At 40.0% G+C, this 27,451-nt stretch overlaps 2 protein-coding genes across 2 annotated transcripts; one reads left to right on the forward strand and one right to left on the reverse strand.

The window, feature by feature from the left end:
* Nucleotides 1-1,330: 1,330 nt before the first annotated feature.
* On the reverse strand, nt 1,331-10,032 carry peds1b (plasmanylethanolamine desaturase 1b). Its single transcript, XM_085344217.1, has 6 exons — nt 9,875-10,032; nt 7,052-7,171; nt 6,867-6,958; nt 6,644-6,788; nt 6,292-6,504; nt 1,331-5,114 (listed from the first exon to the last, which is right to left on the reverse strand). Exons 1-6 carry the CDS (start codon nt 10,008-10,010, stop codon nt 4,993-4,995), a joined length of 828 nt encoding a protein of 275 aa, XP_085200343.1. The 5' UTR covers nt 10,011-10,032; the 3' UTR covers nt 1,331-4,992.
* Nucleotides 10,033-15,520: 5,488 nt separating this feature from the next.
* Nucleotides 15,521-16,930, forward strand: cebpb (CCAAT enhancer binding protein beta). Its single transcript, XM_085344358.1, has one exon. The coding sequence runs from the start codon at nt 15,583-15,585 to the stop codon at nt 16,459-16,461; it is 879 nt and encodes a 292-aa protein (XP_085200484.1). The 5' UTR covers nt 15,521-15,582; the 3' UTR covers nt 16,462-16,930.
* The last annotated feature ends 10,521 nt before the right edge of the window (nt 16,931-27,451 follow it).

Below are 27,451 nucleotides of genomic sequence, written 5' to 3' on the forward strand. Positions count from 1 at the left end.
AATCACCTTTCTTTTCCATTCTGGTGCTTGGTTTGAACTTCAGCAGGCCGTTTTGACCATGTCTACACACTTAAATAGATTTGTCTTTGTACCATGTGATTGGTTAACATTTGCATTAACAAGCAGCAGAACAGGTGTGCCTAATGAAATGACTGCTGAATGCTTTTGTTATTGTAGAATCTCCTCAATATGGTGTAGTCGAACTGAGTGCAGAATAATTTGTCTGTTCTGCTTGAACAGGATTAATTGAATAAGTGAATTTAAAGTGTTTGTTTTGCTTGGAATAAACAGAAGCCTGGAATGTAACATGACAGCTGCGTCTGTGAGAAGTGCATCGATTAGCAGTAAATGTGTCGAGGGCCAGGCTCCAGGTACAGACAGGGTCATTAATTATTAATACGCTTTTCATTGTGGATGTTTTAACCACTGACGCAAGTACCTGTAGCAGCGGCAGAAGACCATCAGATGCTGCCGATTATTGTACCTTTTTTGCAAAAAGTTATGGTGAGAAAGTCTTTACTTAGGCAAATATAAACACAATCAAGCAGTTGATTTAACCCTTTAATGCTAAGTGTATCATGTTTGATATGTGAGTTTTTGCAAGTTTTAGAGACTTTATTGGTGTGATTTTTTCCCCATGTAAAAAAATAAATAAATTGCACTATACATTTTGAAAGAATGCATTGCAAAAAGATTTGCTAATATAACTCAAATTAAAACTGTATATACAAATTAGCTTTTTAAAATTTCATCACAAGGTTAAAAAATAGAATTATTATGTATGAGAAGGTGGTGTTCTGTGTACTTGTGCACGTGGGCGATCGTGGCTCAAGAGTTGGCAGTTTGTCTTGTAATCGGAAGGTTGCTGGTTCGAGCCCCGGCTCCGACAGTCTCGGTCGTTGTGTCCTTGGGCAAGACACTTCACCTGTTGCCTAATGGTGGTGGTCAGAGGGCCCGGTGGCGCCAGTGTCCGGCAGCCTCGCCTCTGTCAGTGCGCCCCAGGGTGGCTGTGGCTACAATGTAGCTTGCCATCACCAGTGTGTGAATGTGTGTGTGAATGGGTGGATGACTGAATGTGTAAAGCGCTTTGGGGTCCTTAGGGACTAGTAAAGCGCTATACAAATACAGGCCATTTACCATTTACCCTGTGAAATCGTCACAAGTTCCTAAAACAGATTAAATAATACACTTTTTTCCCAGCCTTAAACTAAATAAAAATAATAATGATAACAGAAAGAAAAACACAGAAATATGTTTATTAGTTTATTTATAAATACAGTATATTATTTACACTGTAAGTCCTCCAACTGGAAGACAACAAAAAGGCATCAAGGCATTAATCTGATATCTAAAACTCCATCCCCACCACCGGTGTACATAACCAACAACAACAACATCCACATGGACCTTACCTCAGAAGAAGCAAGAGTCAAATCATGAGCAATTTAAAGTCAGTCAATGAACTCTTTTCCCACATTGTTGGCAAGAGGATAAGGCGATTCAATAAAGTCCGAGGACCATTACAGGAGAGATTCCGACTGCCCATCTCACTTACTAACATCTTCATTTGCTCTCACTAAATTTTTCAGGTGCGAAAAAAAAAAATACTTAATTGACCACATACTGTCGCAAAACACCGTTCAAATCCACTGCTGAAAGTTCACTGTCTCTAAGCGGAAAATCCAAATACAGCTCGATCACAAATTCTACCTCAATAACAAGTGGCCAAGTTAACTGTACTGATTTATGGTAACAATAGATCCCAGAAAGCATCTACGATAATGTGACTACTCTGGATTTTAAAAAAAATCTGATGTATATGACTTTTACTTCTGAAATAATGGCCTTAACTTCACAAAAAAAGGAATTTGTTTTTCACAATTACTTTAATTCATCTAACCACAATCCTGAGATCATCTGGAGAGTAAGAAGAAAGCTTATGCATGTTAGAGCCACACTCACAACCATGTTATTCACCATGAAAGCCGTACACACCAACAGATGTCCAGTCTTTCTCCAAGAAAAGATTATTATGGTTTGGGTTCCTTCTGAGCTCATCATACATATTTAAAATAAAGTTGTCAGTTTCCAAATGAATGACAGCATGTCATATCTATCATTTCCACCCTCTATCCTTATTTTTTTCTATTCTGCTGATTTATAAAAGCACAACGCATCCTTTAAACTGCCATTACCTTTATAAGATCACAAAAAGCAACTTGCTGAAGCACTGAAACATCCAGCAAAGCCAACGCCAAGATTCCCACTTGGAAAGTTGTCTGCAAAGGCTCTAACGCGTTCACTCACCGCAGTGTAACAGTGCACAAACATTTTGCCTAATACTGACCAAGAAGAACTACAGGAGTAGAACTCAAGCGGGCCTTAAACTTTAATGCAGTCACACCATCCATCTACCAGCAAAATGACACTACCAAGCGCACACAGAACTGCTTCTCACAATACTCTACAAGCACGATGCAGTCTGCAGTGTACTCCTGCTGCTGACCTATGGTAAATAATCCTATATAATCAAGTATGAAGGATTCTAAAAGTGGAATATCACGTAACATAAAGCAGAACTTTGGCTGCAAACGTAACTGTAATGATCATTAATCTGTCTACTTTAAGCTTAACAAGTAAGCCTTTAACCCAGTCAACCTAAGAAGGTTACCTTCTCCCATTTCCGCCTGAAAAACTTTGCCAGGATTTCCTTGGAATGAAGATAACACTTTGGTGGTTCAGACATGGGACCATTTGGTCAAAGTTTGGGGTCATTTCTTAAAAGCAGTACGATTAGTTTCCTCTGGAGCGAGCGCAATCCTCCCCATTCATGACTGCTTTTGCACAAACTCAAAGGAAAGCTGGTGACCCAGTGCATTGCTTGCACAAGCCGACATGCTATATGCATGCATGCATTCTTTCGTCTGTGTGACATCTTAATTAGAAAAAAGAAAAATTGTCATGCAATTTCTTAAGTAGCTAAATTTTTAAACTCCTGTTCTTCTGATTTAGCAAATATGTGTAAACTATAGAAAAAGAAAGGCATTTGAACCTAATCAGATGAGTTAAGACATATAATTAAGGGCCTCTTATTACAATGCATAGTTAATTGCTGTACAATACATTTACAAATCAATGACTGAAACATTAAAACTTTCAACCAATTAATCTCATCTAGACGTTTTAAAGGAAACTCCAAGATCGTCACCCTTCAGTGAAGCCCTTGAAACAATCACCGAGCCTGCTCGTCAGTTACCGAGAAGGTACACGGTGGCAACGTTGGTCAGCGGGAATGTTATGCTCTGAACCTGACAGTCTCCTTCCACGATACAAGCAATAGCGAGAAGCACGGAGTGAAAACGGTATCACATAAAGCTGACACGTAACATTGGAGTGTCTGCGTCTCACCATGCGAGATACAAACCCCAGAATGACAGAACAATGCAACATCACAACAAAAAGAGCTGCAGCTGAACCAAAAACAAACAGAAGTACTGCATATGCGGCGTGTAAGGCAGCTTGACAAAAAACTGCATGTGCCTCTTTCCTGAAAACTGGTTTGTTTGCATGGAGGGCACATGATCGTCTGATTTTAGGGCCAGACTAACCCAGCAGATACAACAACCGAATTTATTTCTATTTGCCCCAAATTTATAATGACCTAACATCAGTGATGACTGCAGTTTTGTAAATTTTTACAAGCCTTTCAAATCAAATGGTTTTGCTTGAAAATGACTTTTTCAATGGTTGGATCACATGCAAAGATCCACAAATGAAATTGAAAATACCACTATGATCCGACAGGAGCAGTTAGCTTTTCTTTTGATTTTTTTTAGGGGAGGGTTTCTTTTCCTTTAGCATCTCGTGGTAACATCTCCTCTTTGTTAGGAAAGTATAAAAGATGGACGCAGCTCCTAGGACATGAAGCCAACATGGAAGTGCTTTAAATATACGTTCTTTTTAATGGCCTCCAAGAAATGCTTTTATGGATCTGATCATATTAGATAAAATATTAAATACATTTTGCTCATTCTAAGTTTCAGAAAGGATAATAATCCATTAGCTGACCATTTGTGATTGACAAGTCGTCAACCAACAAGTCTGCAGTTCACTGACTTCTGGGTGACCTCACTGTGGCTACGTCCATCTTTTACACCGTCTATGTTTCTCAGTATTTTTGGAGTCATTTTTGGGGGGGTTGACACGCCCCAGATTAAACAATTAAATATGGCTGTGTTTTAGAAACTGTTTATATTAATCATCCTTGAACGCATCTTTACCTCGCTTTTAAAGAGTGTCAAAAGTGGGCTGAGCTGAACCCAAATGTGCAAGTATACAATAAATGTAACAGTAATATTTATCAATTTGATCTTTAGATATCAAAATTGGTAAAGCTTCCAAAAAGTCCTACATCACTGCAGCCTGACTACGCACCGTGACCTAAATAAAATTCAAGCCTAAAATCACTTGCACATCAAGTAGATCCTTGATAAAGTGGAGATGCAGAAACAGATCCACAGAAAATAAAGCTGAGCTAAATATAATGTGATTCATCATCACTTCAAATTAACAGCTGTGGCTCTGGAGAAGCAAAGAGTTTAACCTTTCAAGTATTTTTTTTGTTGAGTTTGATTTTTTTTTTTTATGTGGAGAAAATATTTGATTTCCTTAGAAAGTGATTTCAAATGTATATGATCGCTCTTCCTTAGCAAAACCCCTAAAAAGTGATGGGCTGTGTTAAATATATAAAGTTTCAAGGATATATTGCATTTATTTTTAAATATTATCTGTGTGAGAGTGATGAAAAATTCCACCAACAAAGCCCTCCTTTTGAAAAAAAGAAAAACAATGTGCAATAGTTAAAGCTATGGCATCAGAAAGTGTTAGATTGTAAGTCCATAGGAAGAAAAACTAAGTGTGGGGGGAAAAAAGGGATGAGAAGCCTGGACGGACCCAGTGTTGTCTGAGGTAGGGTGCAGTTAGCCCGCTGTGTTACTTGACTTTCTGAGCCCATTTCAGATCGTCCGACCTCGGCTTCTCTCCTGTCACACCCTGGATGAGATCCTCCAAGTATCTCCAGAAACCCAGCTTCTCCAAAGGGTAGTTCAGCCAACCTGGAGAATTAAAAAACAAACATTAACTCTCAAATCATCTTTAATTACATCCCTTATTCTGTCTGTCTTTCTTAAGTCAGACCCACTCACTCAGTGCATAACACTGAGCGAAGCACTCTTAATGAAGATGTAGGGTCAAAACCCATCTTTCAACAGAAATAAACACACAATGGAAAACTATAAAACCTGCCCTAACCTTCTTTCTTTGAAACATATTCTTATTTTTTTTTAACTCTGATAAGCTCTGGAAATCTGTAATAATATAACCCTTTCCACTAACTAACCATATCCGATATTTCTACTACTGAGAATCCCTCAGCTACTCTGTGACTTTGCTTTTGCGATCAACCGCCAATGTCTCCGGGCTGCACGTGCAGCCGGATATCCTATACCTGCATCAAAACTTCCTGTTAATGACCGGGCTCTGGGTAACCAGTGGTTTCTAAATTGAATTTAGGTCAATAAGATCCTTTTTTGTTCTCCACTCAGACAGTTTATAAACATGTTACTAAAGCTTGCTCAGACTACAGGCGGGCTGCAATCAAAAAAAGCCTCTCTTTTGCCCACAGGTTCCGAAGATACCTTAAATCAGGCATTACAGCAAGGTGAAATAATCACTCACTTTTAAGACCCAAGTGTGGAACAAAAAAAGATTATTAACTTAATTATTAACCCAGCCTGTTTAAATACAGAACTTTAGGACAATTTTTAATTACACACTTAGTATGGGCTTAAATACAGAGTACTGATCTTATTTTGAGCAGTTGGCAGATAAATGTACATGTATTTACACACAATCTAACTGCGCAAGGAGCAGTTTTCATGACAAACACATTGTCAGTAAGTCAGCACAGGTGCAGCTTCATTGTTGGGAGGTTTTGTAAAGCACTACAACCCAAAGTCAGTCATGCAAGCCTGGACATGAAGCACCCTCTTTGCAACCGTTTTCGCCCTGCAACAGCCAGCAACCTTTACCAGCTGGTCAGGGAATACACGTTTCCTTAGCGCACAGCAGTTGCCAAAGGGTCAACAACCAGTCTCTGGGCCTGTATGACTAAGCCCTAATGTAGCAAATCTTCCATGTGAACATGCAAACATAGTAGAAGTGGGTAGACAGAGTTTGGTTGGGTAGTGTGAGAAAAGGTCTGGGTAATCCTGACGAAATAATACTACAAACCCGTAGTGATGCAGAAGTAGGTCTCGTGAGGAGAGACATGATGGATGCGGTGGTGCTTGCGGGGAAGGATGATGTGGCAGTCCTGCAGGAACACAACCCAACGAGGCAGCCCGAAGTATGTGTGAGACCACTTGTGAATCTGGTTGGTAAGAGTCACAAAGATGGCCAGTGCATACAGGTAGCAGTACAGGGGGTAGATATGGTAAATCTCCGCTGCAGGTAAAAGAAGACAAACATGGTAGTTTGTTTGCTGTTGCCTTCCTGCCCTTTTCTTAAAGAAACCGTTTTATTTTTTTTATCAGATTAGAGCATTGTCACGGTGGAGATAATGCTTTGTTGATACGAAACTCACCAGGTGAGAAGGTGAGAAAGTTATAGGCCATGTTTGCTAGAGGGACTATGGTCAGCATGCAGTTGTCACCGTTGGTCTCAATGAAGTCGTGACGGGTGATGGCTGTGGGGTCGATGTGGTGCTCTCTGAATGGACGTATAAAGGCCTGCATATATGTGGCAAATTAAGGAAAATGCTCCCTTTGAAAAATGACTATTTGGAGGTAAATGATGGGAAATCATACCTTTCCAAAGATGGGTAGATCTACCGATCCCCACGTATCAGCCCCCCAGTGAACAAATCCTGATGCAAAGTCTGCAGTGAGGATACCCGCCACTGAAAAGAAGAAAAAAAGAGAAGCTTGTTAAACGAGACAGCAAATAATAACACATAAGAAGACTACATCGTTTTTTAAAATTTAGTACTTACCAATGCCCAGCAGGATGGACCATATATGTCCCTGATGGAAATTGGCAAGGAGGTAAATGAGGTTGAAGGCCATGAGAGAGAAGCAGAGGATGACACTGATCCATTCTTGACATCTTTTGCCTTAAAGAACAAGAAACAGGAGCTTTTTAGTGACAAATTCAATCACTTGTGCAGCATTTTCAGTGCAGATATTCCAGTGATGTTCAAAGGTTAGGAAACGACTCTGCGTGTTTGTCTGATGTGGCAGCATTCCTCTGTTCTTTGACAATAATGAGCAGCAGGGCCTGAAATACCTGTCCACATGTTACAGCACAAAGACTGTAATTTAGTGACCTAGAAACAAAACAGCAAAAAAGCAGCAAACACAGTGTTAAACCACAAGACTAGATCTTAGTAAAAGGAGTGGGTGAATAGGACTTATTCCTTTTAAAAAAAACTCAGTAGTTTAGTGCTTATCCCACAGATTTTAATATTTGTCAAAGGGGAAATTTTGAGCATGCGCTAACTCATTTTGAACCAACTCACATTTTTGAAGCATTTCGATTTATTCATTAAAAAATATAACACTAGTTTGTTGCATTAACCCTCATTAACGTGTGACCTCATTGTTACTGGCTGTTTTATATTTACATCAGCTTACGCTCCAATAAATCTGTCCCGAACAAATGTATGTTCCATTAAACTGTGGTGCTTATTTTTTTCTGTCATGCCCCACTTGTGAAACCATAACGATTTTACCAAAACATTAAAAACAATTAGAATGATCTGATGATAATTTAGCCCACAAAACATTTGATTAATTCAGCTTTCAGCAGATCTTGTCTGCCGTGGCCCTATCATCCACCAGTCGGATGCACACCCCAGAGACACTATAAGCATGAGATTTAATGCACACAACAAATGAACAGAAATCCACGGGCGAATTCAGCAACACTAAAGATGGTGGTTATCTCACCCCCTCTGCCACCAAAGAGTCACTCAACAGCCGAAGCAGGAAACATGAGCCAGCTGTGTTATTGACCAGACACACAGCTGAACATGGCAGCTTATCTACCCGCTCCATCATAGTCTGTGGTTTTATCACTTTCCTTGCCTAACGTGAATTTGCATTGCTTTTGGTCAGAAATGTTAGTCAGTGATATTGGTGCTCTTTGCTGAGCTGTTAAGAAAGCCCTAACGTTGAGAAACATTCATCAGTTTTGTTCTGCTTAAGTCAAATTTTTGTGGCTCCAGACATGCACTGGGTATTCCAGAACATCATTATGTTTCCAGTAACATATCTCATTCCTGCCAGGTCCCCAAGGCGTTCCCAATGCAGATGACATAGTGAATTCTGGTTCTATCCCGGGATCTCTTCCCAGAGGAACGTACCTAGAAAACCTCCAAGGGAAGGCACCTAGGAAACGATGCCTGACCCACCTCAGCTGGCTCTTTCAGGGGAGCAGCTGCTCTGCTCCCAACTCCCTTCACATGTCTCCTCACCCTCTCTCTAAGGCCTGATTTAGACTTTTGCCTAACCGACATTACCTATGTTAAGTGTTTGCCAGCATTTGTGTTGGTGCATTATGTGTTAATAATGTATCCAGTGCCAGTTGCCAGATACAAATAAAATGATGAGACGTTCTTCCCTCCTGCGGACATCAGCCTTTGTTTTGGTCAGTTTCGTCAAATCTCCTTCCAGGAATTTGCTGACATTTGTGAGTCCGAATACTGATACTATGATTATTATTCCTCATATTCTCTCACTGAAGGTCCAAAACCTGCCATGAAAAAGTATCCTAAAACAAACAGGAGCAATCAACAGCACCCAATAACCATGCATTAGCCTCTACTTTTGGGGCATTTTTTAAGACTTTAAACAGGGTTTTTTTTTTGTCCATGTGAACATCTATCCCTGATGTTTGAAAACGTCAAATGAAATCAAGCTCTAGATAAACTAAATCATACAGTAACAAGGTTTTTAATATGCAGGAGAAACCATGCTACCTGCTGTGACTTAACTGTGTAGAAATGTAATGCGCGTGTAATGACAGTAGACTCAAAGAAATGTGGAAAAGCAGAATATTTTTGAAGTTGCACATTTTTCTTAAGGCATTACAAATATCTTCTCTTGAGTGGCAAATGTCTGCGATAAAGGATGTCTTTTCTCTCTGGCCCAGATGACCACTATCACAGGACTTCCTGGGTGTTTTTAATGCAGTGTTTCCAGTTTGGCCCACTTAAGATCAAACGGGGGCTGCATGTGGCCCAGGAACTAAAATAAGTTTCTAATCAGTCACATGCAAAACCTAGTTTCAGTTGCCATTGTGAAAATGCATTTTTATGATGGGCGTGAAACACCACTGAGTGTTTTGACAGGGTGACCGATGGAGCTCTCCAAACAATTCAGAGCATGAGTTTTTGGTTGTGTTTGCAGCCCGTGTGTGCTGACTTGGCAACCAACAACAGCACAGATACGAAAGGTCACAGCAGCTCCGTGACCAGACGAGGTTTCTGAGCCTAAAGCAGAGGCAGTGTATTCTTCTATAACCTCTCTCCCTGATGCTCGAAATGTCAAAGCAGCACAGCCACTCGAAAACAAATTCAGCCACTCTGACATAATTTCCTCTTGTGTCACGACAGCACCGTGGCTGTAATACACCCATACTGCCGACGACTGCTCGGTGTCATTTAAGTGGAGCAGTTAAATACAATCTGCTTCTTTTCGTTTAGTAGTTTTAGCAGTTTGTTTCTTGGTGACTGAATAAAGACCGTCGTTATGTCACACCGCCACTCGGTGAACATGCCCATTAGACGGAGCTGCAGCGGAGAGGATCGACTCACCTGGCGAGTACAAATTAGCCAGTTCTCGGGCACCGGCGTGTTGTGGACCCCATCTGGCCGCTCCCCGGCCCGGTCCCTGTGGCTCAAGGCTCTGTGTTTCCCCTCCACACTCGTTCTCGTTAACCATACTCGCCATTTCTTTCCGCTATGGGCCCGGCCCCTTCAATCTCTCTACTCACCACCAGGAACCAACAGAATCACCAACTTCTCAGCCCACAGACAGCGCAATGTTTTCAGCCAATGAGGTGCAAGCCGTTGAACGCAGCTACCAATCAACAGCCAGTTGGCTGCTTGGTTACTTCACAGGCAGCCAAGTGACCAATAGGGAAGGGGGCTGCGAGGGGCGCGATCGAATTTCCTGACCCCACCCGTGCTGTCTAGAGCCCGCTCTGCTCGTGCCCGCGGTAGTCCAGAATGAGCAGGAAACGCAAATTTAGTGCAGTAAACAGTAACCTTCACTAAGGCCAATAATGTTTTAAGGCGCTGATACAATTTACAGCTATTCCTTAAAAAAAATCGTACATTTCTTTCTACTTTGGGTAGGTCACCGCACTGTGTGCCACTTTACGGTACGGTATATGACATTTTCATTTCAGCCATGAAGCTTGCAGCCACGGAGACCACAAGAAAAAAGTACTTATTTGTTTTATTTTGTTTTACACACGCTTAAGTTCCTGTGTTAATATAAATACGCTTCTAAATCAAATATTCATTACTAGTAGAGGCTTATTAATGGGTATCGTCAAGGGAGTCTATCTTGTCGTAAATCCTTAACTAACCAATCAGCAACATTGACAGAATGCTAGAATTTTATCTGCAAATTATACTCTCCTGTAAGAAAAAAATGAACTTTTATTTCAATGCGAACGCACTATCGATACCGTTTAGTGAAAACTGAAATTATATGTGGCATTTTCTGTCTTAGAAGTATTTGTAAATGCCTTTACTTCCAGTCACCCTCAACACTATCTTGAGCGCCCTCTCCTGGTGTTCTACGTGAGTTGCAGTCAATATCTGTGCAATGGAATTAACGGGAAGCGGAGTTTTTAGACAACTTTCTTTATGAACAACCACACAGTGAAATAAGGCACTAAGAATATTTATGTACAAAACCAGTGTACAAAAAAAAAAGAAACTAGACACTCAAACGGTGCATTAAACTTAAAATAACCAGCCATGTTTATGCATGGTTTAAATTAAAAATTGAATGCAAGTATTTGTGAATAAAAGACATCCCTAATGATACCACAATCCAGATAATTGAATCCAATTTAGGATTGATTGATAATAATTTCAAATTTAATTTAAGTCATTGTTAAATGTGGGCATTGAAGCAGCCTGGACTGCAGCCAGCTTCACACGTTGTTCTAGAAATTAAATGAATAAAAATAGAATCATGAGGTCCACACTTTCAATATCTTTTGTAAACCAGAGTTCACATCCAAATAAAATTTCAGCTTTATGTATTCATTAGTTGGGTAAATCTCATTTAGGAGAGGAAGTGAAACATATTTCTCTGCAACACCTGAGCTTCCTCAGGATATAATTCCTTTTTACTGGGTTATGATACATTTTGTCTAATAAAATATTTCTGATAACTTTGTTTGTGCACCTGCTATCACAAAAGTCAATTATTGTCAGTCTGGGAGAAGTCCTAGAGTACACAGTGTCTTCTTTAATCATTGATCTCAGAGGGACCCAGATGGCTCTTGTCAATGTTTTATAACTCTTAGCAGTGCATACTAACTTGAATTTTTTTCAGTACACCTCAGGCTGTAATAGATTACCGTTCTAATCCATCAAATGAGCTACATCCGTACACAGATATCGTACCAAGTCTAATGCATCTGGAGTTCCACACAGGTGTGTTGTGTGGACAAAAGGTATGGCTATAGATTCATTTCCAGTAGAGAATGACCTGCTGATAGAAATCTGTGAGTTTAACTGATAAAGAACTGCAAACAAAGTCTGTTTGAGCCCCTTTTCCAAAAATCACACTGGGAATAACGTTCAAAAGTAGTGTCTGTTCAGAATGAAGGTTCTAAACCATCTCAGTTTGAAGTACTATTCGTATTATTAAAAAAAATGGCATTAGCCCCAACATCTTTATAATTTTTAACCATATCACATGTTACATTTATGCCTCCAATGGTGTAGTGGTTAACACGTTTGCTTAGCAAGAAAATTTGGCTGGCTCAATTAAAGCCAGACACAGCCATCCATTTTGGAGTGTGTGTCCATAAGCACATCTGTTGTAATAAATAAATAAATAAGCATTAAAAACCTATGCCAAATCAAACACGTGGTGCTATGTGGAAACGGAGTAGCTGAAAGCTGCTTTTATTGCTTTGCTATGTCCCTCTGCGGCAATCAGTTTAAAATGAATATTTTGAACTGGTTTATATTTCTTATACCAACACAAATATTCCTATTTTCAGTTCCTATCTCATCTGTATAATTCCATAACATTTCACTTCCTTTTAAATGTGTATTACATATTGACTGCAGGGGGGACTCATGCAGAGCCAGTATCTCACATTTATTTATATTCAGCTAGAGACCTGAGGCTTTGGGGAAGTGGTTGATCACATGGAAGGTAAAAGGGAGTTAATGAGTTCATTTTTCAGATAGAGGGTTGTGTCATCTCTCTTTTTTTGACACATCGTGAAATTTTAAACCAAAACCTTCATGACTCAGTTGGTTTTAACAGGTCATAAAAACTTCACACCTATAGAACATTTTATGGATCAGTTAGTGGTTTTAGATCCACAGAATAAGATAAATTCAACTGGGGTTCCTCAAGGGTCTGTCCTCAGTCCTTTATTCCTTAACCTTTACATGGTTCTGCTTGTTACTATCATAAGGAATCATAATATATCCTGCCATTCCTACACAGATGATGTACATTTGTACTCAGCATTTTCCTCTGATGATCTTACCTGCACTGATGACATTAACTGCTGGATGCCTCCAAACCTTTTAGAACAGAAACAAAACAGAAACTTTGTTGTTGATCCAAAAAGTCAGAGACAGAAAAATGTGGTCATATTTGTCATCCCTTTCTCTGAAATACAGCGTGAAAAACAGCAATGTTACCATTTTGGACAGTGTTCTCAGTTTTGATGATCATGTTGATATTCTATTATCACATCATGCACTGTAGATCTATGTGTTTGTTTTTTTGTCTTGTATGTTAGGCACTCTGACAAATCTGACCTTTTGTCATCTGTTTTTTCATCACGTTTAAGCCTTCACTGCAACTATGTGTAATCACAGACATCAACTTGGCAACCATTATCAACAAAAGTGTTAAGCTGCTAAATCCTTCAGGTATTCCTTTGTTGACCCCAAATCTTGAGCAAGTGCCACATCACTGCTGAAAACAGGAACAGGTGTTACAGTGATATCTGTCACCTGTGATGCTTCAGCTGCGTATAAAGTTGCCAGTATATGCTCAGGTAAGGTGTCTTAACGGTTCATTGGTTATTTAAAAAATAACGTGACACATTATAAGATTTAAAACAACATGTGGCAGGTAATCCCTCTGATCCCCAAAGAGGAAAAATTAAAACCTAGAGATGGTTGTTTGGGAAATCCCAGTAGATCAGTAGTTTCTGAAATATTCAGACCAGCCACATTCAAAGTCATTTTAAAACACCTTTCTTCCACATTCTGATGCTCAGTTTGGACTTCAACAGGTCATCTCGACCATGTCTACATGCATAAATGCACTGACTGATTAGATGTGTGCATTAACGAGCGGTTGAACAGGTGTACCTAATAAAGCGGTCAGTGAGTGTGTATTCTGCTACAAATAGGTCAGTGTATGCACAAACAGTCTCTGGGGGCCAAAAGCTCATACTTCAGACAGTTCTTCTTACTCTTGATGACGTCAGTGCCAGGGGAAATCCTTATATGGTCTTCGCAGTGGGCGCAACAACCTCACCCCTGATATTCAAATATTTACCAGGAACAGCCAATCAGAAGAAAGTTGGATTAAGTCGAGCGAGAAGGAAGCTAAACAGCTTGTTTCAGACAGTGGGCGAAGGGAGGCTTCTCTAGTAGCAGTCCAAACATGAAAATACAAAGCTGGGAATTAGTATAACAGGTTCCCTTTAATCAGAAAAACAGACACAAGTGAGATTTGTACGGCAAATGCGCCCAGTTTCCGCCATGTGATTGGCAGATTAAATATTTGTCCTAGCTGTAGAAGAAGTGTACCTAATAATGTGGGGAAACGGTGATAGAAGGTTTTGAAAAAGAGGCACCAAAAGTGTTTCACAAATTAGTAACAGCTCAGCTGTGGGTGTGTGTAAGAGTCTGTCCCTTTACATAAATCTCATTTTAGTAAACTTGAAACAAGCGGATAGTTCTTTTAAATGTAAAAAAGAGAAAATGTGTATACGTTATTATTCAGTGATTTAACAGCTCAGGTCTACTTGAAATCAGATTGGATGTTGGCCAGGAACTCAAAACCTCGGTTTTGAGTCAGTTATAATGACTCTTGTCACCAGCAGGTGGCAGTAAGACTTAATCCATAACTATGTCTCTTAACTTCGCCGCTTAACTTCGCTGTTCACGCTGCATCTCGGGTTTCTTACAAGTCGCCCCCACCACACACACCCACCACCACCACCATCTCCGGTTCTCCATCAAAGGACCTTTTTTGGGAATTCTTTCCTTATCGGAATTGCATGTCTAAGAAAACAGATAGTGCTGACTGTAAATCCAATTCAGAGGCCACGTGTGACTGGTAACACTGGGATGTTGGGCTTTATTCTAGATTGTATGTTCTGGGAGAATTGTTATCTTTGCGCAGTGAGCCTGGGTTCAGACGTGGAGCCACTGGACTGTCATAGGTAGACATAGACCAGATTCACTAAATTTCTCATTACACCCACCTTGACCCTGATACAGTGCTGGAAGAGATGTATCATCTTATAGGGGTCTACCACAGAACAGCATACTGGTTTAATCTAGTCAGCTCAAAGGAAACAGCTGTCAGGGGCTGCGCTCATGAGTATCGTTGTTATGAGACGATTACGCACGAAGTTAGAAAATGGTAAACATGCCGAGTGGAATTTTTCCATTATTGTCGAGTTGATGAGATCTGACTGTAGAGGGCGTGATGGGACCCGATGTCAGAACTGGTTTAAAATAATTACTAACATATGGTTTTGTTTTCGTTATTGCGCTCTTGGTTAAGTACTCACCGTTGTGCGATAATATTTTCACTTTTATTTTGCTTTTTAAGTTAAGTTTCGTTTTTTTTTAAATCATACAAATGATTGCATTTCCTATCTTGACACTCCTGTTGTAGCCAAGTGCTACAATACCACCAAACAAACAGGGAAGGGGGAGAAAGACAGAAAAAACCGCTTAAGTGCTTAAACTTGCTTTTTATTGTGTTCAAGCGCAGTTCAGTGTGCCAAAGATCCTCGAAGAACAGCACAGGTTGTCCACTTGCCTTGCGCGTCACATACCTGAGCTCCGCCCCTCGCAAGAAAAAATAAAACCCCTCGAGACAGGAAGAACCTGTCAATTCCTCTCACTCCCAGAGCACAAGTTCTTCAAAGTAGTTTACTGCATGTTGTCACGGGGGCTATAGACTCACCACATTCAGACGCATCTCACAGCTCAACCCAAAACACACAGGGCGTCTCACCTCAGCCCTCCATGCTTCTGCAATCCGGCGGGTGTTAAGATCCATGGAAGTGGCCGGCTTCTACGAGGAGGGCAGCTTTGCTATCCACAGTAGAGACAGCGTTATCAGCCCCATCGGCGGCGGCTCATATTGGAGGCTCGGTGACTCGATGACGGAGCTGGGCATTGAAGAGCGGGAGAGAGCGATAGACTTCAGTGTTTACCTGGACTCAGCTTTGCACTACCCGCAGCTGGCGGCGCAGACGCAGCAGCAGCAGGGGGACGTTTTCACAGATTTCTTGGCAGAGAACAAGAGAAGAGTTGCAGCTTTGCAGAACTACAAGAACTACTCGCTACTGAACGAGCTGGAGACGAGCCAGTGCGACAACCTGAGGGACCCCAGGGAGCCCTACGCGCTAGGTTACCCGGAGCTGCAGGAAACCCGCGTGGATAGCGTGCTGAGCCCTGAACTCGGGAGCCGCTACAGACCTGCTGCTGCTGTTGCCGCCGACAGAGAAGACAGTCAGGAAGACGCAAAGATGGAGAACGGCTCGTCTGCTTTTGACATGAGGTCCTACATTCATTACCAGTCCACTAGTGGCAGTCTCGGAAACATCTCCACTGCGTCCTCGACTTGTTCCAGCCCGCCCGGCACACCTGCTCCGTCAGGTAAAAGCAGGTCACCATCGCACAGCGGCAAAATGTCAAGCGGGAAGGCAAAGAAACGTCTGGACAAGGACAGTGAAGAGTACAGGGTGAGGCGGGAGAGGAACAACCTCGCCGTGAGGAAGAGCAGGGACAAAGCCAAAATGCGCAACTTGGAGACTCAACACAAAGTGCTGGAACTGGCCGCTGAGAACGATCGTTTACAAAAGCGAGTGGAGCAGCTGTCCAGAGAGCTGGCCACCCTGCGCAACCTGCTCTCTGCCACCGGACAGTGTTAAAACACACACACACACATTCACACACCGGAGACTCTGCACGGATCTCCGTGCTGTTGTCTGATCATCGGTGGACTTTAAAGGGAATCCACTGTGCTGAAAACGGTACGCTTCACAGGTGAAGACGGCGACCACCAGTTTACAAGGACACTTTGAATGGGACTGAAGGAGTGGGTGCATGTATTGCGCAATCATTCACGACTCTTCACATGTCACCTTAGCTTTATTCTCAGATGTGATTTTTGTTTTCTTTTTGTGTGTGTGTATGCAGTATTTCTGTGCAGGTTTTACGTACATGCGAGTGAATTTCTACATTTTTTGTGTGTATTTGGAGCAGTGGTTGTCAAGGGAAGAGTTGTGCTGCAGTGAAATGATGCAACTCTTTGTAATAGTATTGGCAATGAATGAAATAAGTCTAATTATTTAATATTGAAAGGTGAAATGCTTTAATTGTACTTGATATTTTATTGAATTAAACAGATTTATACTTTGTTTAAACAATTTCACTTGTAAATCTTCTTTTTTTGTCCCTTTGAGGCAGGTGAAGGCTCAGACAGACAGAAAGGGGCGTTTGCTTGTCTAATGCTTACACTCATCATAGACTGACTGTGTAATACCACATATTTCTCTTACAACATATTGCAGATAAGAAACTGGCTCAGCGACAAAGCATATTCCTAATCTTTTAATTGAGGCCTGCGTACTGAAATACACCCCAAAAGAAACATGGAGCAGGAATTTGACGTTTCTTCTTGGAGATGGAGGACATAAAAAAAAAAGAAACATTACATTATATGTACAGTATTTGCTCATGTGGTGTATTCATGAAGCAGAAAATGGCACCCAGCGGTTTGATCAGAAGGTAAATAGAGAAAAATTGACAAATAAAATAGAAAGATGATTTTTCTTCCTGAAAATTAAGAAAAAAAAAAGCTCTTTGAGTAAATCTGAAAGCTGTAGTGCTTCTGTTTACTTAATGATTGGCAGAAAAGTTCTCATATCCTGAAATACATCCAGGCAATTTATGATGAAACGATACTGCTGAGGGCAGCAAAAAGCATAAAAAAAGACCAGGTCACACTGCACGCAGCACAGAAATGTTGGCTTTATCTTTAGCACACTGCTCTGTCAATAGTCTGCAGGGTCCACTGCCCCAGAGAGGGGTTCAAGGTTGCATGGAAATTAATCAGCAACTAACCTCCTCGCACAACCTGAGGTCACGCTTCAACAGCCAAGATCTGGCTGGCAGCGAGCGCAAACCTTATTTTAACCCTCAAGTCAGGAAAAAGGAAAAATGTAGAAGTTTTTTTTTAAAAAATGGAAGTAGGTTAGCTACAACAGACACAATAAGTTGACAAATGGTCTGCAGTGGAATTTACCAAGCCCTGACAAGGCAGTTCACTGTGTGCACAATATGAAACATATCTGTCACAAGCAAGCAAATCCCAGACTGAGCAGATAAAGAAAAGGGAGCACGGTGGGATTTTAAAGGATATCTATGACAATTCAGGGTGGAGAATGTTTTTCAACCCTTTCCTCAAACAGCGAAAAAAAAGTGCCTCTGTTAGGTTTTCTCTTTTTTAAGAAGTGACACATGTACTACACTGACAGTGAAGAGAAAAACGAGGGGAAAAGCTCACTTTATCTTCTCTTAATGAAGCATAAAAACTATGTGATGCTGTTTGTGTGCAGTGAGAGATGACATTTAGGATATTTCAACACACTCCATGATGAACAGTTTAGCTTTTAACTGTTGTGCAATATCCTCCCTTTCCAGCACATCACCCCACGAAGAATGCTACACCCACATTTAAATAAGACATTGTTGTACTCTATGTTCACGACAATGGCTTTAAGTGGTTGTGGTTTGGCTTTAATCCCCAAGGCCAATCAGAGAAACAAAGCAATGTTTCAGAGAAGCTCTCCATTGTTTGTCAGCAGGGCTCTTTGCTCCCGTTGCTCTCGTTCTCTCTGCAAGCGCTGGCACAGACTCCTTCAAACATTCTCAGCATACTTTCTTCGATGACCCCTTCGTTTTCTACTGGAGCCCCACTCAGTCTTTCCCTGCTTCTGGCTCACATGCTGACAGGCAAGAGGGAAATTCCCACACAGGATGACCTCTGTGCTTCAGTGTTTAGCCCGGCCCCCCATGTTCGCATTTTACCGTCAATGGGCAGTGTCTGACCGTAAACTCCTCATTGCATCACAGCTCCTCCAATTGGTCTCCTATAATCCAATACAAACACACACACACACACACACACACACACACACACACACACACACACACACACACACACACACACACACACACACCTGTTATCCCACTGCTCACTTTGTACTAGTTGTTGTGAAATTGAAGAATTTTTCTTATATGTGAGTCATTCTTATATGTTAGCAGTTATTTGTTCCTCAGAACAATTTGTTATAATGTTGTAACAGATTGTGCTTTTCCTTAAATAAACTTGAAGAACTCTTAAAATTTAATTTATCTTTAATTTATCCCTTTTTCTCATTTGTTTTTAAAATCTCAGCTGACTGCAGCAAGAGCACACTACATGTTTTATATCACACAGAAGGTTGTCAGAGTGAATTTAATACATTATAATGGAGCAAAAACAAACAAACAACATTTCAAAAACTACTGATTATGATTGTGATGCAGTGTTTGCTGAATGAAATACCTTTACAAACGAGGTATTTTATGACATGATATGTGTTCAGCTATATAAGGAGGTGACTGTGGCTCAGGACTGGATTGGTAGATCGATCCCTGACTCCTCCAGTAGTCCACACACTAAAGCGTCCTTGGACAAGACGCTGAACTCGAAGTTGCCTCCGATGCAACCATCATAGTTCGTGTGAATTAGAAAGTGTTGAAGCAAAGATAAAATCTCTGTGTGTCTGTGTGAATGAGACTTGTTACAGAAAGTCCTTTTAGTGCATGACTGAGTAAAAAGCTGCAATACACATTGAGTCACTGATCTTGCAGCAGATTTAATGTGAAAACATTTAACTAGAAAACTAGTCGACTCTCTGTGGAAGAGTTAAAGTATTTGTGTTAATTTTTCACTTTTCTACCGTCAGAACTGAGCAGACCAAAAATATTAATCGTATTATTAGATTAATAGTTTTAATTCTGTCATATTATCTCACAGACTGGTAACTTGTTCAGCATATTCCCTGCCTTTCGTCCTATGTCAGCAGTTTCATAAGAGCCAGCCGCCCAAGCTGGATAAGTAAGTGGATAGAAGGATGTTTTTTAAGTCTAGTATTGTTGTTGCTGCCTGCAGATGTTGCTTCATATTAGTATCCATCATAATCAGCTTTGTCATTGAGTTACAAAACACAAAACAACACATAACAATGATATGCTTGATATGTTTCTGACTATGAGTAGAAATCAGGCTGAAGCTTGTTGGGTTCTTTTAAACAACACCTTGAAAACTGTAGTTTCATCTTTGTTTGCTTTTTTAACGTGAAAGGCTCAATAATTCCCTAAAACATCTGGATACTATAGTTTTTAGCAACAAAATAATTCAAGCAGATCATCATTTGTTAACCAATATTTCCAGCTATTGATTTATGGCAGCAGGATAATGCACGTGTGGCTCTATAACATTAGTTTTAGTATTGAAGCTTTATGGTACAAAAATATAGCTAACCTATATATGAGCACTGAAGTATCTCAAGGTACTATAGTGGGGCCATTTTTGTTTTCTGTTTGCACATCTTTTGTGTGTGTGTTTTTTTTTTAATTTAATTACCTTAAAACAGACGCACCTTTGCTGAGTATCTTGAACCCGGTGACCCTAAAGTACATGTGACAATATGCCCATGGAACAAATCTGGCTTTCTTTAAAATTTGGACCACCTAGTCGAAGCTGTGGCCTGTACGCATGAAACTAAACAAACAGTTATACTTCCACTGTGCCTGCAAGTTAACAAAGACTGCAACAGAAAGAAAAGTTCAAGGAGAAAGAGGGAGAATGAGTATCTTTTATCTGTACTGAGTGTGAAGAGAGAATTTTTGTTTTAGAAACATCTTTTCTGCTATTGTTTTGCTGTTTTAATCCACACAGCAGCAAGCAGTGAGTCACAGATCGGGTAGGCATCAGTCAGAGTTATGGCAAAAGATCAAAGAGCTTTTACTTTTCCTGGCTCAATGTTGAGGGCACTATATGGACCAAACTGTATATGAAAGGGCTGTATGAGACACACATTATTGATTAGCTGTGTAAAATACGTGCTCTTTTGGGCCCTTGATATGAATCTCATTTCCAGGTGTGTCCTTCAAATGAAGCTGGATAAAATTTTACTTTCTTGCTCTTCATACACTTTCTAAAGTTTACTATCTAGTAATTAAACAGAAAATACTTTTACATTAAAAACCCCACCATATTTCTTCTGTATTATGAGACCTGTACTTTAAATTTGCAAGAAGTTGTTCCCATGTTTCAAAGTGTTGCTTCATTTCACAATGCGGCCAACCATAAGTACAACTAAATCAAGATTCAGGTAACACCCAGTTTGGAGAACTTTCTTTGACTTGCAGTTGGTTCATTGAGCAACATTTGAGTAATGTGGGACTCTTAAATACTGAGAAATCGCTCCTGCCGAAATATCTGTACCTTGGGCAATCCTTCTAGTTTTAGTCTAACTTAATCCTAAAAAACATGTATCCATTAAGCTATACTACTATCGCAACACATTTCCTTAAAAAAAGGATTGATTTTACAAAGTGTCCACAAAATTGAGGAACTGAAGTTATTACTGAAGGACAATGCCACACGACACTTTTGACACGAGTGACAAATGCTGAGACTCGAAAGCTTCTGAGATTGGAAATGGAAAAAAAACAGGACATTTATATAGAGCTTTTCTGTTTTATTGACCAGTATAAGAGGTTTAAACTATGAGCCACATTCACCCATGCACTGCACTTTGTATTCTTATGTATTACCTTCTTATATATATATATATATATAACAAACTAACTCAGTGATGGAGAGGACTGAGCAAGAACACATCTAAGACCTGTCGATATTGTAAAAAATGCGTATTTAAACCCTGTCTAAGTGTTCAGAGTGGGTATATATAGAAAAATGATCTGGAAGATAGATTAAGTGTTTTGAAGTTTTGCACTAAAAACATAGACCCTGTAAGTTAACACTAAAGGCAAACAACTATCAGAACTGAACCAAAAGTAGCCAAACCCTTGCCATTTTTTAGCAACAATGAAAACAAATATGTAAGGGTGATTTTAACACTGATTTTGCCTTTTTATTTTCAATTTTTAATTACAGTTCCTCCTCCTAAGTGAAAGGCACACCGGATATCCGGACCATGAGTTGTAACGGGAAGCCAAACCGCCTGAGATACGGTAAACGGACCAGTACATGATCTGTCTTGAAGTGAACCAAGATTTCAACATCTTAGTTCACTTCTGCAATTTTTTTTGCTGTGGATGACTGTGAAAATTCAAGACTGACGTGCAGAAGTGACTTGCGGTCACTACGCAGCAAGCCTCCCTGCCCAGATCTTGCATAAGAGCAGGCCATCCTTGCAAAACGAATGCTGGCTTAATTATTCGAGCAACGTTTGTGATCAAGAAGAGTTTATCCTAATAAACTCTCAATGTGTGAAAATGGAGAGCATTCAAAATGTACAGTACAAAAACAGGGATGATTAGAGAACTAAATAATACATCTTTATTCACATGAAACCTGAAAAGACTTTCATTTTCAGCGGTAAAGATATTAGGGAAAATCCACTTGAAAATAATTTTTAAAGTGTTTAGAAAGTCACAAAGTTTACTTACTTCAAAAAGCACATTTTCATCTTTATATGCAGTCTTACAAAATATTAAAATGCAATAGATTTCTGAGTCTTCTTGAAATTTGTGGTAATGTGATAATTCATTTGCACAGTTTACTTTTAAAGTAAAAAGGCCACAATGCAAAAGCATCCCAGTAAAATTTAAAAAACAAACAAACTGCATGTACATTTTTTACCAAGAAGCAGTCACCAATTATTATTAGCATGTTTATGTAAAATATTAGATTGTGTTTATTGCATGTCACAATAAAATAAGCCAATAGATGTCCAATGACTGCATAAATAAAAAAGCAAGTTAAACAAGTTAGGTAAATTTCAACTGTTTGTTTGTTTATTTAGTTAGTTATTTGTAACCACTAAGTAGGAGGCAGCCTTACAGCCACTTTAGGAACTGCTAGCCAATCAATAGTCAAGAAAGAAAATAGTCAAGAAATAAAGAAACAGAAATGTGCATCTGAGCTCGTTTAAACAGTCAAGACTTCATCACTCAGAGAAACTGACTCTAGGTATGACTGCATGCACTTCACTGAAGTAGGAATAAAAAAAAGGAAAGGAAAGGAAACACAACATCCCACTGATCTTTAAGGTAATGAAGTTTATATCAATATTGAAAGTTCAGTCTAATGCACTGTTCCTCAAAGCTGCCCACCAAAACTTTCCTAGATTACCAGACAAATGAATCGCCATGCACACAAAGCAAACATCCTGTTTTATTCTGACGACCACTCCTTGAAAATGTTGAATATTGTGGAAGTGAAAATTTGTCCTCTGATGTACTCGGTGTATTTAAGAAATTCCACTTCCATCTAGAGGTGTATGATAGTACTGATACCAATGTGGGTTTTGGTATCGTATCGATACTGGGCCTCTGAATTCTAGCCCACTGAATTGTGTTAAAAAACATGTAAAGAAAAAATAATACCTCAAATAGTTTCAATAAAGTCTGAGCCTTTTTTTTTAATGATGGTCACGTCTATTTTATTCATAGCTTAAATCACATATAAACAAGAAAAGCTGCCCCACTTTCAAAATATACACAATGCTGAAAGGTGTGTTTTGTTGTATTAACTCATTATTGTAAAAAGTACAAATCGATGATTCATCTCACAAATCATGGGACACTGCTCTCCCCCATATAAGCGGCCTTTGTAAGTTAAAACTATCAGTATCGGCATTGGCATTAGCAATACTGCGCTTGCATTTACTTGGTAATAGATTAATAGATTGATACCAAAATTTGCAGTATGGCACAGCGCAAAAATATGGCGCCATCTGGATTACAAAAGCCCAGCTTAAACCAGTTTAAACAGGTAGTTGAAGCCGTTGGGAGGTCATATACCTCTGAGGCCGAGGGAGAATAATATAATGATGAAACACTGTACAGCAAAAACTCTCGGCTGATAAATAATCAAATCACAGACAGCAGCTTGAATTATCATAGTAGTAGTGTGTAGGCTTTGACTGACATGATTACTCAAGAGGAAACAGGGTGTGTTGACGTGGGTGGCAGCCATGAAAACATTTCACTCACCCACACAACTATGTGGCCATCCTCACGTTCACGTACCCTTACCTTTCACCTCATTTGTAACAACAGCTTTTGGTAGCACAGACTCAGCAGTACACAACACCACACGCAACACTTCTTTTTTTCTTTTTTCTTTTGTTCCTTTCCACCGTTTCTACGAAGACAATATCAACAACAAACCCAAAGGAACACAGTGATGACATCTGTGGTGAGGCAAGTCAGCCAGCTTTGTTTACATGTCGACCATGTGTCGACGTCAAAGTCCTCGCTCCTTGCTGCGTTCAGCAAGAGGAAGGATGTGGAGCTTATAAGCGGGGAAGCACCGGCTCGAACCTCTTATTTACGCTATGACCTACATGCATGTTTTTAACCCTATGATAGTTGATTAGTATATGTCGCATCAGTGAGAGTGTCGGTTGGTCCCAGCAACAGCAACCGGGGGGGGGGCAGGAACAGGAACAGGAACTGCTCACGGCTGAATGTCTCAACAGAAACAACCAAAGGCATCAGCCTCTGTCAGAGAAGCAGCAAAACAGAGCTTTTCCATTTAACTTAAAAACAACATTGCTGCTTGGTTTGCAGAAAAATTACCCCCTGCGACTAACACATAAAAACACAATTTGACATGTTTGCGTGTAAGCTGTGCAGCTGCTTGGGGGGGAGCAGCAGGGGTGTAATCCAAGGGTTTTTTCCAACCTCAGCATCAGGGTGACTTCAAGAGGTCACAAGTTAACCTCGAGGACTCATCAGATGATGAGATGAGATGCAAAGTTCTGCTATATCCAGTCTTTTTTCTCACGTCTTTGCTGCCTTAAAACATTACATCCTTTTATTTGTTGCATACCTGTTTGATCTTCTCATGTGGTTTTTGTTTAAATAGCTACTAGGGGAACTAGAGGGGAAGTATCTCTGGGGTGGAAGTGGTAACTGTTTTGTGATAAAAGGCCCCAGTTACACAAAGCTTACAGTCCGAGGTCATAAATCCTTGTCCTTTTCCCCCCTTGAAGCAGGGATATCGAACTCATTTTACATCTAAAGAAGTTTGACTTTGTGCATTAAACTCCTGAGATAACCTAATATAAGTTAAAGAAGAGCAATTTCAACAGTGCGTCTCAGATTTTCTACATGATAAAGAGACGCTGCTGTAATAAATGAAAAAAATCAATCGGCAAGAGTCTTATATCCTTTTTCACATTTTCACATTTGCCCCATGGGCCGATTAGGGCGTTTGCAGGGCTGATTTTGGCCCCCGGGTCTTAGGTTTGACACCCCTGCACTAAAGGATATGTTAAATACGAAGCACCAGCAGCTCATTACTAATTACCTATTTAAAAAAAAGTTTAGACTTTGTGTAAAATGGAGATAAAAACAGAAATCAAACCATTTTAAGGGTGTGTTTAGGCAAAGCAATAAGAAGACAACATGTGAAACCCTGAAATGGAAAACATTTGCCTTTCGATTAGAAATTAGCCTCTCTTATTTTAATGCTCTCTTTGAATTTGATGCCAACAACAGGTTTCAAAATAGCTGGGACAGACACATGTTTACCACAGTGTTGCATCACCTCTTATTTTAACAGCCTGTAGGCGTTGAAGAATGAAAGAGATCAGCTGCTGTAGTTCTGAAAGAAATATATCAATGAAGAATGGAAAGACGTAACGTTTGGAAAGACGTTTCAGCTACTCAGCAGTTTGTGGGGTCTTTTTGTTTTATTTCAAATGTGCCCTATGTTTACAGTTGGTGACATTTCTCGACTCTTACTACTACTTTTACTTTTATGGCGCAAGTTTGGGTGTTGAGATAAGATAGCATGCAGGCTTGGTGGCAAATATTTCAACATTTGGTAGTTTGTCTCACCACTTCATGTTAAAAATACTCCTTAAGCATCTTCAGCAGAGGATATTTAGACGTTTCTCATGTTGTTTGGCATACAGTGTCCATGTACGCCAAGCAAATTGCAGAGAGCAACAGCTTTGTAAACCGTAACTTGGGTGATTCTGTTTGTTATTCCGTACCCTCTTTCTTAGTTTAGCACTAAGAGTCCAAGTCTTCATTAGGGTGAGGATTAGACCAAAGTCATAGCAGGATGTATAGGAGTGATCCATTAGATGACTCTGATTTGTCTGAGTGACAGATAAATCCTTATTACTAGCAGAGTGGTACTTCTCTCACTGGCACTTTTTGTATTTTGGTTTTGCTTCCAAGCGCGCAGAAGAGGCAGTCATCTAAATGTGCATGTAGGAGGACACCGTCAAGAAAGGTCAAAGGTGTCAGAAAGGAATAAGGAAAAGAATATGTGAACAGGTTTTGCCTGGAACGCATCTCAGAAACCAGTGTTAGACTGATCAGTACGCTTCATACATTCATGACCCAAAGAAGGCTGTAATGTTTCTAGATGTTGTTTATATATGCTTTGTTTTGAATTTTTTGAATGGACAGCGTTCAGTAACACTTGTTGTTGAGAGTCTTCCTGAGCCTTTAGGGCAGTGATTTCCAGTAGACTTTTTCCTGGCTTTACTACAGTCGCACTGAAGGGCCTGAGAATCATGTTCAGACAATATTGATTTAGATTTGGCATCACCGCTGGCACTGTATCAGTGGAAAAGAGATTTGTTGCCAGTAAACTGAGGTGTGAGTTGTTCAACCAGATTTTCGCTTTTTGTTTTTAATCATTTAATATCAAAAGGAGCCGGTTGAGGTGGCTCAGCCATCTGAAAAGGATGCTGTCTGGACGCCTCCCAGGTGAGGTTTTACAGGTGTGTCCAACCAGGAGGAGGACCCGCAGCAGACCCAAGACATGCAGGAGAGGTTACATCAGTGTTTTCCCTTGAAGAGCTGGAGGAGGAAGATAAATAAAACGAGCATAAATTCTTCAAACTAATCACTGTGTTTAAATGATGTGCAATTTTTTTTTTGATTCAGTTCAATTCAATTCAAATTTATTTCTATAACGCCAAATCACAACAACAGGCAATTTATATTGTAAGGTAAAGACCCTACAATAACACAAAGAAAACAGAAAACCTCACCAATCATATGACCCCTATGAACAACCCCTTAATTGGAAGTAAAAACTCCCTTTGAACAGGAAGAAACCTTTAGCAGAACCAGGCTCGGGGAGGAGGTGAGCGGATGAAGAATTTTCTTCTGGGTTTTATGTTTCTAATATATTTCCAGCCTTTTTAAAACAAAAAACAAAAACCAAAAAAAACCAACTGCATTGCAGTTTAGAAAGACTAAAGAAAGACGGAGCCAACATGTCTGGCTCTGCCGACTGGTAACGAAAATCTTTTGCCTCTAAAGGTTACTAATTAACAAAAATCAAACTCTTCATAAAGCTGTCAATATTTTCAGTCTAACTCCTGGCACAGTATAGTTTTTACAGTTAGAAGAGATATGTTTATCAGTGAGCTTTAGAGGTGCTGGAAGGTTGATTTTATTACCTTTGGACAGAGATAAACTGTTTCTAGTCTTCTGTGGTTCAGCCAACCCCTCTAGCTTTCTGTTTGCTGGTAGCTGCCTTTCACAAGAAAGTAAATGAACATATTTTCTATTATTGGTAGAGTGTTTCTCAAACAGTGGAGTGCAGACCACCAGGGGAAACATATACAATAAAGCTAAAGTGAG

The sequence above is a fragment of the Diplotaxodon limnothrissa genome, linkage group LG20 (genome assembly GCF_057381915.1).
Source record: "Diplotaxodon limnothrissa isolate DT_005_m linkage group LG20, D_limnothrissa_male_GT1.1, whole genome shotgun sequence".
NCBI classification, from domain to species: domain Eukaryota; kingdom Metazoa; phylum Chordata; class Actinopteri; order Cichliformes; family Cichlidae; genus Diplotaxodon; species Diplotaxodon limnothrissa.